General features: G+C 35.8%; 1 protein-coding gene across 1 annotated transcript in view; it reads right to left on the reverse strand.

Moving 5' to 3' along the window:
- The window catches only part of TMEM67 (transmembrane protein 67), a 46,128-nt gene extending 33,158 nt beyond the window's left edge, over positions 1-12,970 (reverse strand). Inside the window, exons 1-5 of the mRNA XM_081816242.1 lie at positions 12,710-12,970; positions 10,965-11,053; positions 8,807-8,900; positions 1,868-1,967; positions 87-156 (exon numbers count right to left, since the gene is read on the reverse strand). Of these exons, the coding sequence (XP_081672368.1) occupies positions 87-156; positions 1,868-1,967; positions 8,807-8,900; positions 10,965-11,053; positions 12,710-12,932 (576 nt within the window). The 5' untranslated portion in view covers positions 12,933-12,970. The remainder of the gene's footprint in view (positions 1-86; positions 157-1,867; positions 1,968-8,806; positions 8,901-10,964; positions 11,054-12,709) is intronic.
- Between the last annotated feature and the right edge of the window lie 259 nt (positions 12,971-13,229).

Below are 13,229 nucleotides of genomic sequence, written 5' to 3' on the forward strand. Positions count from 1 at the left end.
AAAAAAAATAAAAAATAAACAGTTTATGGAAAGGTATAAGCAACTTAATTTTAAAATATATACTTTATTAATTCGATTAGCCTTACTAAAATGTTTGGTGCTGAACATGTACAGGACCTGCTGGTATTGATGAATGTTGGTTCACATCGGTTACATCTGTCAACATCACAAAAAAATTTTTAAATGTCAATGAATTATGCTAGACCTAATTTCATCAAACATTTGTCTTCCTAAATGCTGAATTAGAATAGATTCATTCAGCTAAGTAATTACTTGTAGTAAGGTAAACAAATTAAAAATATTAACACTGATTTGATTAGTTTTATACCACTCCTATTACAAAGCAAGGTATAAATAAATAAATAAAATTAACCAATAATAGGAGAGCATTCTTTTGAAACTACATGGAGGGTGTAGCATAAATAATACTGAATAGCAGAGATTGTTAAGTCACTCAATTAAGAGCCCAAAAAACTCATATAAATGAAACCCAATCTGTTTTCATATGTAGTTATATTAAATCTACTTTCCTTATTTTGTCTGTCACAAAGCAAAAAGGAAACATATGCTGAAAAAGATATGTGTATCTATCCCTTCATCAAACCTACAACAAACACTTTTAAAGTCTATTCATTATCCTTATTTATTTTAGGAAAACACATTTTTCATTAATGTATGATATACAGAAAGGAAGAGCATCCACCAGAGTAGTGGGAACACTGAAGGGTTTGTTGTATTCATTACTTGTAAGATAGAGCAGGTAGGAGGGGATGGGGCATGGCACAGAACTAGGCTCGAGGCAGTACTGGAAGAGAAGGCTTGGGGATCAGCCCAGTAGTCAATATTTGGACACTACAACCCACATCAGCCTAAGAGAAGTAGTGATCCAATACTAAGTATCCCCAGGAGAAGCTACTCAAGTATTTTCTATTTTAAACTTGGGAACTGAAGAGACAACTCTGCTTAGAGGGAAGTCATCATGTAGCCCTCAAAAAAAAAATGTGAAGGGACGCCTGGGTGGCTCAGTCGGTTAAGCGTCTGCCTTCGGCTCAGGTCATGATCCCAGGGTCCTGGGATCGAGTCCCACATCGGGCTCCCTGCTCAGCGGGAAGCCTGCTTCTCCCTCTGCCTCTGTCTCTCTCTCTGTCTCTCATGAATAAATTTAAAAAAATAAATAAATAAAAAATAAAAAATAAAAAAAAATGTGAAGAAGTTGAAATAGGGATACTTGTTTGAATTAGAGAGAGGCAGGGGTGTGTGTGTGTGTGTGTGCGTGTGCACGTATGTGGTGTGCATATGCACACATGAAGGGAAAACAGGAAGTGACAGAGAATAGGGCTATACATCAGGGTTCTTGGGTTACTATAATTATCATTTACTTATTAATATGTTTTTTATATAACTTTATTATAAAGCAGAGTTCCTGGCACATAGTAAGTATGCTGTGAATAGAAGTTAATATTTATATGCTATATATATTATAGATTATGTACAAATTACATAATAACAAACAAAAACAGCTACCTTTTACTGAGCATTTACTCTAAAGCACTATGCTAAGAATTCGCATATCCATTTCTGAGCTGTGAAAAAAGCCTATGAAGTGGGTGGTATATCTCCATTCTAAAGACAAGAAGACTGACTTACTAAGCTTGCCAAGGTCAAACAACTGATAAGAGACTGAGACAAACTTTGACCTCTAATCAGTCTCATTCTCTGGGCTTCAGCTTCTTTATGTTAATGTCTACTTCTATCCTTTGGGTTACTGTGACGAAAAGTGGTATCATAGCAAGTATTTTAAAAAGGTACAGATTCCATATAAATGTAAGATGATATTTAAAAAGTCACCACCCAGCACATGGCTTACCTGTTTCCTAAAGCATTTGCTACCGTAAAAGAGTTTTCATTTTCATCACAGAGCTTACAAGTTGCTTGAGACAACAATGTTCCATTAACAGCTCTTTCCACTAAACGATTTAGAAACAAAATTGTAACTCAAAGTCAGCATATAAGCTTCTGTATATTTTGTAAATATACAGTTATTATTCTAATAATTCTCAAAATACCTGATTTGCAGAAGAGGCATGTCAAACACCACCAAAACAAAGTATAAAAAAGTAAAGACTTCCTCACTCCCACATAAAAAAATACAAAACTAATTTTCCAAATCATAATAATAAATTAGTATTTTTTCAAGTTGTTGTTTTTGTTTTTTTACTTCTTACCTGTATGTTCCTGTTACAGTGGGTATGCAGAAACAATTTCATAGACAGCTGACATGTTTCTACAACTTACAGGGTTTTTGGTAGCACCTACTAAAATTTTAAATTCACATACCCTTCAACACTACAATTTCATTTTTAGATACCTAACCTACAGAAACACTTGTACATGTGTATAAGGATATTTACTGAAGCATTACTTGTTAGAAAATCTAAATATTTATAATAGCAAAATGATCGTATATTCAACCCATGAAATACTATGGAGTAGATTAAAAAAAATGAGGTAATCTAATAGATCATACTGGGAATTGAAAAAAGTGTGCTGTAGAACAATATTTTTGGTATGAAATATTTATATATATATATTTATATAAAAATACCAGTTATATTTCCTGTGGCTATAATGTATATTTTAAAAAACAGGAAAAAAAAGGTTCTAGAAGGAAACAGACATGCAAACATGTATGTGCATACACATCAAAATGATAATAATTACTTTGGGGCTAAGAGAATTAACAGAGAACCAGCATTGGGAAAATGGGTAAAGGACCATTAGTCCCAATCATAATGTTATCAATAATGTTTTACCCATAACGTTTTAAGTTTTTACAAGGTGGTAAAAAGGATTTTAACCAAAGTAAGGGTGAATGACTTGTTTCTCCTACAGTCATCCCCATCTCAGTAAATGGAAACTCCATTGGACCATTTACTCAGGCCCCAGTCCTCAGAGCCTCCTCATTTCTTTTCACACTGCACATTAAAAACAATAAAATTAAAATTAAAAAATAAATCTGCAAACCTTGTTAGCTCTTTTTTCAAAATACATCCAGAAACTGAATTATTCTCTCTACCTTCACAACTCTACCCCAGGCCAACGGCCATCATCTATCACCTGGACTTTTAACGACAGCTTCCTAATTGGAACCCTGGTTCTATTCTCCAGGCAGAAGCTAGAGTGAGACTTTTCAAAACCAAGTGTGATCATTTCAATCCCCTGAAAACCTTCCAATGGCCTTCCATTTCATTTGGGGTCATTTCTAAGGTCACCATTACAGCCTAAAAGGCCTTACATGATCTGCACACAATCTCCCCAACTTTCCAGACCCATCTGCTTCTTTCCAGACCCTTGCTTGCTTCAGCCACATTAGTGTATTTGCTGCTCCTTGAACATGCCCAATTCTTTCCCATCTCAGGATCTTCTTACTTGCTATTCCCTCTGCCTAGCATGAGTCCCCTAGTCATCTACATGGCTTTTCCCTCACTTCCTTCAAATCTTTGCTCAGATGTCACCTTTCCAAAGAGGTCTTCCATGATCATCCATGTAAAATAACACTTGCTCTCTCTTCCTTGCCCTGCCTTATTTGTCTTCATAGCACTTACCACCACCTGGCATATACTATTCATTTGCTTATTGTCTTCCTCTTGCCACTAGAACCTAAGTTTGATTCACTGCTGTATCCTAGCACCTGGCAGGTAGTGCTCTAAATAAACATTTTTTTATTTGAAAAACTTAAAATTGGAAGGTTTCACATAAAAATTGTGTATTTTTAGCATCTTTTAAAAAACAGGAAAGTCTGATTTCATGGAACCCATGTTCTTACATAATGACGACAATCTGCTGGTACTGAATTGGGGCTAGCTACTGCCTTTTAGCTTAACTGCCCATCTGTTAAGTGAAGTTTTAAAATTTTATTTTAACATTTATTTTAATTTTGTCAACAAATATTTATGAATAAATAAATATGACAACATACAAATATTTTCAAGAATGTATAGAGACATATAAGTTCTAAAAGTATTCTTGGAAAACACAAAAGAAAATAATGACTACATTAGAGGACTAGGAATGAGAGTGAACACAGAAGGGAAAGCACTTAGTTTTTATATTTTTCTATACTATCTAAATTTCTAGCCATATACACACATTACTTTCATTTTAAAAAGTAAAATTTTGAAGTTGAAAAATCTACGCCTTTTTAAGCAGTAAATCTACATGTGTTCTTATGGTACTCTCTCCAAAATACACTGCAAATAAACACTCCAAAATATCTGTAATACATTAAAAACCTTGGAAAGGATAGAGAAAAAATAATTAATTACCTTAGGGTAACTTCTGGGAAATGGAAAAGGTGGGAAGTGTGGACTTTCATTTCTCATTTTATAGCCTCATGATTTGATATTTTTAATGATATGTACTTACAGCATTAATTATTTTTAAAAAATTATTTACCTGAATATCTGAGCATTTTCTTCTTATGTCAGAAATGGGAAGAGTCGAAAGAAGTATAAGAAGTAAGAAGTACCCTCTGTCTATTCTTCCACTCCCCTCAGCCCCTCTTGCAATCCACAGAACAAATGGACAGCAAAGTTCAAGATGGCTCTGAGGAGCTCACACCATGGAAAATTTTAAGTATGTAATACAGCCTCTAAAATAGTGAAATACTGTTTTCACAGCGGTCACCCAACTATAAGGGGTCACTAGGTGTCAGAGCCACTGTCTGGCCCCCCTGGCATCTAGCCTCCATTCTCAGCAACTCATTAAAACTGCAACTTCTGCACCAGTGACCTCTGACTGTCAAAAGTCATTTCAGAACTCAGTCCATACTGACTTTCCCACAGCATTTGAATCTATGAACATCATCGCCTTCATCTCCACTTAGAAATCCCAAAGGCATTTTTGACTTCCTTTTTCCTCATCCCCATATTCCTTCATTCACCTAAGTTTATTATCATCCTTTTAACATTTCTGGCATCTACTCCTTTGACTATAATGTGTTCTAACTCTGGTTTAGGTCCTTGTCGCTGCCTGTCTACAGTACCACAGCCTCCTCACAGCTCTATTTCTGGTCCCCACTCTAAATGTCAACTTCATGAGGGCAGGGGCTGCATTCCTGTTCACTGTCTTCTTTTCACTCCTTTACCCTTCATGCCCCTGGACAATGGCCAGCACACAGCAGGAGCTCAACAAAACCCCTATGCCTACGGAACACCCTATCATTCAAGGCCTTCCACAATCTGGACCAATGCACCTTTAAACTCAGCAAACTGGGGGCACCTGGGTGGCTCAGTCGTTAAGTGTCTGCCTTCAGGCTCAGGTCATGGTCCCAGGGTCCTGGGATCGAGCCCCGCATCAGGCTCCCTACTCGGCGGGGAGCCTGCTTCTCCCTCTCCCACTTGCCCTGCTTGTGTTTCCTCTCTCACTGTCTCTCTCTCTGTCAAGTAAATAAATAAAATCTTAAAAAAAAAAACAACTCAGCAAACTGTTATTCCCATAATCCCTTTATATTCAATCTAGATGTTTATATTTGTAACAATATGTTTATATTTATAACAATATGTTTATAACAATACTCTTGCTCACACTCTTCCTTCTGCCTGGAATGTTCTCTTTCTTGTTACCTTTTGAAATCCCATTAATCCTTCAAGGTCCCACTATTACACTGCCTCTTCATGCCAACTTTCCCAAACAACCCTGGCTGAAGTGAGTTCTTCCTTACATTTATTGTCTAGAATGCTCATTTCATGATTTAATATATGTGCCCCTATGAAAATATTTTGTTGCTATCTTGCTCTGCAAATCACTCTTCCATATGCATATCCTGCCTTCTAACTAGATTTTAAATAAATTGATGGCAGGGATTTTTATTTCTTTTAAAAATTAATTTTTAAATAAATAATATATAAATAGAATATAAAAATAAAAGGCACAGAAGAATTTAAAGTGAAAATGAAGTCTCTTTCCCACCTTTTTACCCCAGATACCCAGTTCTCCACCCTGGAGGTGACACTGTTAGTTTCTTGTAAATTCTTCCAGAAATAGGCTGTGCATAAGCACATATGAATTTAGAGTTTTTAGAAAGCATAAATGGTAGTTCACCAAATACAGAAAATAGTACCAATAAACAGCAGGTACTCAAATAAATATGTGTGGGTGAATAAATATAAACTTTTCTATAGCTAGTTTTTTTATTTAATGTATCTTGGATTTGTTTCTATAGCAATACTTAGAGAACTACATTATTTCTCTATATAATAATAGATATTTTTCTGCATCCTACACCCTTGCATGATGTACAACAGTTTATTTGACTAATACCTCTTAACAGACTTTGATATTGTTACGATATTTTGTCTTAGGACTAATGTTGCAATAAGAAGCCATGCATATACTTCTTGAGACATATATTTCCCTGCACTAGAACAGGAAATTCCTAGATAAGGGCTACCTGGGTGACGATCTGCATTTGATAAATACTGTCAAGTTGCTCTCCATAGAGACTGCACCAATTTATAATTCCCCAATAATATATGAATAACTACTTCCCTGTATCCTTGCAAACACATTATCAAAGTTCAAAAGGTTGATAATAGGGGTGCCTGGGTGGCTCAGTCGGTTAAGCTTCTGCCTTCAGCTCAGGTCATGATCCCAGGGTCCTGGGATCGAGCCCTGAGTCAGGCTCCCTGATCAGCAGGGAAGCTGCTTCTCCCTCTCCCTCTGCCGCTTCCCCTACTTGTGCTCTCTCGTACTTTCTCTGTGTCAAATAAATAAGTAAAATCTTAAAAAAAAAAAAAAAAAGGTTGATAATAAAATCTGGTAGGTTTAAAAATAAAATTTATTTTAAAAATAAAATTTTAGGGGCACCTGGGTGGCTCAGTCATTAAGCCGTCTGCCTTCGGCTCAGGTCATGATCCCAGGGTCCTGGGATCGAGCCCCGCATCAGGCTCCCTGCTTGCCAGGAAGCCTGCTTCTCCCTCTCCCACTCCCCCTGCTTGTGTTCCTGCTCTCACTGTCTCTCTCTCTGTCAAGTAAATAAAATCTTTAAAAAATAAAAATAAAAAAATTAAAATAAAATTTTAATTAATATTATTCTTACACTGAGTAAGGTTGAACTTGTTTCTCATGTTTAACATTTTTTTCTTTGTGAAGTTTATTCATGATTTTTGGCCATTTTTTAAATTCAGCTTTTCCTCTTGCTCTTATTTATTTATAGAAGTTTTATATATATTGCAGAACTTAGACCTCTGTTGATTGTATGCATTATAAATTTTTCTCTAGCTTGTAGGTTTTTTTCCTAGTATTGTTTATGATTTTTTTACGTGATATTTTAGAATTTGTATTTAATCAATTTTACCAATGTTTCCTTCTGTAGGTTCTGGGTTTCTCCTCACACTTAGGCCTATTCCATCCCAAGACTAAAAAATTTTTTCCTATTTTTTTTATGGTCTTTTATAGAATCATATTTAGTATTTATTTGATTGACCTGAAATTTATTTTTCTTTAAGAAATACGTTAGAAACCCAACTTAGTATTTTCCAAATTTCCCCAACACCATCTACTAATCAGTCTTTTCTCCACTGACATGAAATGCCACTTTTATCACATATCACATTCCAATTGATTGGATCTATTTTGATTCTCTACTTTAAGTTCCATCCATCAGTATGTGTAATCTATATGCCAGCCATACATGTTATTACAGAGGCTATAAAATGTGCATAATACCTGATAGGGTTGTTTCCTCTCTCCTTTTTCATAATTTTCTTGGTTTTTCACATTTTTTCCAGATAAACTTTAGAATTAGTTGTGTAGTCTCTAAAACAGACAAACAGTATCCTAGTAGAATTTATTAGGGTTCCATTAAATGTATAGACTGGGATTGGGAGAGCGGACATCTTTATAATATTTAATTTTTCCCCTCCAAGAACATGGTATGTATTTCACTTATTAAAGCCTACTTTTGTATCCTGCAGGAGCATCTAAGGTTTCTTCAATTGATTTATCTTATACATTTCTTCTCAAGTTTATGCCTCGGCATTTTTTTCTTTTTGTTGCTACTGTGGATGAGATCTTTTCTTCATTCATTCTAAAGAACTCTTGTTTAGATAGAAGGCTACTAATTTTTGGAAAATAATTTTATATCTAAAACCTTTATTGTTTATAATTTTTAGTAATTCCCCTGGGTTTTCTAAACATATAATCAAATCATTAAAAATTAATTTTTAATGATTTTTACCTCCTTTTTAATTACTCTACCACCTATTTCTTTCACTTACCTAAGTGCACAATTTACATCTTTATCTGGGTCCTGACATTAATAGAAATGCTTATCATTTTTCCCTATTAAGCATCATTTTGGCTTTTGAGTTGAAACATATATACTTTATGTTATTTTAAGGAAGTATCAATCTAATCATACAGTATAAAGAATTTTTTAAATTTTTTTAATGATTTTATTTATTTGTCAGAGAGAGCACAAGCAGGGGGGGCGGTAGGCAGAGGGAGAAGCAGGTCCCCACTGAGCAAGGAGCCCGATGTGGGACTTGATCCCTGGACCCCAGGGAACATGACCTGAGCCAAAAGCAGACACTTAACTGACTGAGCCACACAGGCGTCCCGAGAAATTTTTTTTTTTTATTAGGTAGGGCTTTTTATTCTCTTCCCATTGCCTGCTATTGTCTTAAACATCATTAAATTTTGGACAAAAAAATAATACTGTTCACCTAGCTATTTCAATTAATGTCCTTATCAAAAACAGCATTAAGATTCATTACTACTTTTTCATAAAGAATTTACTTCTTACCTAAAATATGGCCAGTGGGACAGTGGCATTTTCCTTCTGCAGTTAAACCACCAGGGCAAGAAATGCAATTCCAGCCATCTTCAGTAACACCTTTCTAAATTAAAATAAAACAAAATAAAATTTCTCCTTCTTAATTGGTGATATAAATCCAAAAACCCACAATAGTATATAATTTGTAGTCAATATTCAAATAAATCATGCACATATGCGACACATAAAAATTTCCTGGGTAGCCAAACAGTGCTTACATTCCAAAATTAAGTTACACATTATCACTATGTACTGACTACTGTTAACTGTTAACTCTGGGCAACAGTTCTTCATGATTTTCAGTTCAAATGAGTCCTTACTCTCAAAGTAATACTGACATTGTTTTTCCATTTACAAAGATAAAACACAACAAAATTCAACAGTATTTAATCAACAGATAGCCAATTAATAGTTTGGTTTTACCTGTTCTAACATATTCTAATTTTTATAATTCAAATACATTAGCTTTTAAAAATCAAGCTATGATTCAAAATGGGTGAATTTCATGGTATATGAATAATATGTAAATAAAGTTGTTAAAGTTAAATTATAAAGATACTTCTTTCTTTCCATTGTTTGTATTAATAAAGGTTTTTGATAAAATATGACATCATTCAAAATTGGGCTTATTTTATTATACGGTTTTTCCTAAACCTGGGGCAAAAACAAATATGGATGCAACCAAAATGAACAGAGAACAAATAATAATAACAAAACAATAAGAAATCATTGTTAATTTTGGTTGAAAAGACTGGATATACCAAGAAATGCTCCTATGTTTGGCAGTACATTATAGAGGACTATTTAAAAATTATGATTATTTTGTAATTTCACTGAAAAATAAATTTGCTTTACAGCCATTTCATATTAGCAGCTTTTTATCATTGCTAATTCAGCAATGGTCACTATTTCCAAAAATATAAAATAAGTATTAAAGTGATAATCAAACTTATAAGTTAAATCAAATTAGCCATAAATTAGGACAACTGGTAAATTAAACTATTAACTTAATAGTAATTAATTTAATAGTAATTTAAACTATTAAATTTCCAGATTCAATTTTTTTATCCAGATAATGAGAAGAAACATTACTATAAAAGAACTGCCTCACAAAGACTCCTAAATATTTTTTTTTTAAAGATTGTATTAAAAAAAAAAAAAAAAAGATTGTATTTATTTGACACAGAGCAAGAGAGCAAGCACAAGCAGGGGGAGAGGCAGACAGAGGGAGAAGCAGGCTTCCCGCAGACTCCAGGACCCTGGTATCATGACCTGAGCCGAAGGCAGACCTTAACCGACTGAGCCACCCAGGTGCCCCAAAGACTCCTAATTATTGAAAATGACTGGAAAATGTATTTCTATTAATTAGGAATCATTATATATAGTAACTAATTTACTAATTTTTCAAAAACTATGATATAATGACTAACAAAACAGCAACAGATATTATTTAACCTATTTAATGATGCAACTGGCATTTCATGAATTAATCACACCTTAGGTATCATTATGAACGTGAATTGTTATAAGACTGTTGATACAATAGGTCCAAGACACAGAACTCAATCTGTACCAGTCAAAATACACACACATCCCAACTTGCTCTTTATATGTATCATTCATCTATTTTTTTAAAAAAAACACTGAGTTATTCTATGAGAAAATATAAAGACACAAATTTCACAGGTTCTTTTAAATTTCAGAGTTTAAAAACTAAAGCAATACATTTGTTTTTTCCAAGTTTGCATAAAATTTCACTGATCGCCCAAAATTTACTCTAGTAAAAACAAAATTAATTTAATAATTTTAAAGTTTGGGAACATATTCGAGTACAGCATTAAAACATAGTTTAAAAAATAAAGACATTTAAGGGGCGCCTGGGTGGCTCAGTTGGTTAAGCGGCTGGCTCTTGATTTCAGCACAGGTCATGATTCAGGGTCCTGGGATTGAGCCCTGCATGGGGCCCCACACTTAGCAGGGAGTCTGCTCAAGGATTCTCTCTCCCTCTTCCTCTGCCCATCCCCCGACTCACGCTCTCTCTAAAATGAATAAATAAAATATTTAAAATAAAAGACATTCAATTTACTACCTTTTACAGTAAAATTATTTTAAAGTAAATACTTGATACCATGTTTTCTGGGCACTTTTTACAAATAAAATCGGGTCCTCCATTATTAGAGATCATCTGAAATCCTGGTAGACACATACATGAAGTTCCTAAAAAGAAAAGAGCCAATTTTGACCTTGGTAAATAAAAATAAAATTCCAAGATAGGGAAACTTTCAATATTCTTAAAGTCTTGAAAAGCAGTATAGTTGTTAAAAGCAAATCCAGAAACATACTATGTGGGTTCTAATCTTAATTTTGCTATTTAGCTGTGTGACCTTGAGCAAGTTACTGAACTCTGTGCCTAGGGTTCAACTTCGGCAAAATGGGGACAATAACAGTACTTACCTCATAGGGCTGGTATGAGTATTAAATTAGTTACTATATGGAAAGGTTTTAGAATATGTATGGTACACAGTAGGTATTGTGTTTGCTACCACTTTAACTGCAAGCATAACTGAACTATTAAAGTACTGAACTTTAATTTTAATAATCAAACTATTTATTAACTGCTACGAGAAATTTTACAGTTCTATTTCATCCAAACAAACACATATATTCAATGATTTCAAATTTACTTTGCCAAAACAAAACCTTATTAGCAAAGTTACCTTGATTCAAATAAATCACTGTTTTCCTCTGGACAGACAGTAGACTTTATAAGATAACCATTATTCAACTTGTTGGATAGGTAAGGACAACATTCTCTAAGGAGACATCAAGTGGAAACAGATCCCATAGGAATCTACATGGTGGAATGCATATGACATTTGGGTTCATAAGTATGAAGCTAACACCTTACACTTTAAGAGTCTTTCTCATGTACACTTTTAGAGTCTACACTAAATGTTTTCTCATTCATATTTTCTCACCTGGGGAGACTGACCAGTCTTATGTAATGACTTAAATGAGGATATATCAAATTTGAAGATGGCAGAAAATTAACATCATGGGTGACCAAATCAAGATTGAAAACATCCTACACTTTAGAATATGGAAAAAGTCTTGTTCTGAGCAGTTTCAGTGAGGAGAACTAGGGCCAAATGCTGGAAGTTTCAAGAAAAAAGAAATAAGCTTAATCTAAAGAGACTTCAAGGGCAATTAGTAATAGTCAATAATAAAAGGGATAAGTCCTAAGGAAATCTATATTAAGGGCACACGATATAGTGGAAATACACAGGTAGAAACTGAGAGCAAAGAGACACCAGTTCTTCCAATCCACAATTTAGGTGACAAAGAAGATATTACAAATCAACTGGGCTTCCATTTCCTTATCTGTGAAATGAGAAGACTGGACCTGATCCTGTTTAAGGTCCCTTCTAGCTCTAGGTTTCTGGGATTTGAAAAGCAAGATAAAGAGCTAACAAAGTTTATAAGCGTTCATTTGCATTCCCTCCCCAACCCGTCCTGTGACCTATTCCTCTATACTTCGTTACTTCTCTATTCCTTTTCTGTCTTTGGTAGGCGACTTTCCAGGTGCCTCCCGAAAGACCCCTCTGATGAGAAGCGGGGGGGGCGGGGGGGGACTGGCGCGGCGAAATTCATTATTGGCGCTGGCTCACGGGGTAGCTTACTCTGGGTTCCCCAACCTCATTTGCGTGCAAGCTGCAATCCTCCAAGGAAACCCATCTCTCAGGCGTTGGCGGTTAACGTTCCTGAAGCATTTCTTCCCGCAGACGAAAAGGTGTTTCAGAGACGCCGGGGACTGAGCAGCAACAAGACTGGAGTGTTAGAACTGTGGCTAGGGCCCACCCTGAACGGTCTCACCTCGGGCATCCCGCCTCTGGTTGGCTCCGCACGGGACACAGGACAGCGCGGAGATATCGAAGTACTGGTTTTGGCCGCACGACTCTGGCTGCAGGAATGGAAAGAAGGTCTGGGCGTGTGAGACTCGAGGGAGGACCAACAGGAGGAATACATTCACGGCCGCAGAGAATATGACAGACCAAGCCGCCATGGTCAGCCTGGCCCCACCGCCGCCCGTCACCATGGTGCAGACGCCGGCGGCCGCGCAGTCTCTGGCGCCCCATCAGCCGCTGCGGCGAATCTGCAGAGCCGATTGGACAACTCCGCCTGGGGTTCCGGAAGTGTCTGCAGTAGCTGCCTGGTTGCTAGGTGAGCAAAGTCGCGGGAAGCTGGCTGGTCTGGAAAAGGCTGGATCGGAGCGGCAAGCTAACCCTGTAGGCTGGCGGGCGCAACTGGCTATTTAAAATGTGTTTCAAACTCTGAGACAGCGACCCATTAACCGGGATATGCTATCAGTTTAGGAGGTCGGTAAATAGAATAC

Source organism: Leptonychotes weddellii, chromosome 4, assembly GCF_054177405.1.
Source record: "Leptonychotes weddellii isolate Sample4059 chromosome 4, ASM5417740v2, whole genome shotgun sequence".
Taxonomy (NCBI): Eukaryota; Metazoa; Chordata; class Mammalia; order Carnivora; family Phocidae; genus Leptonychotes; species Leptonychotes weddellii.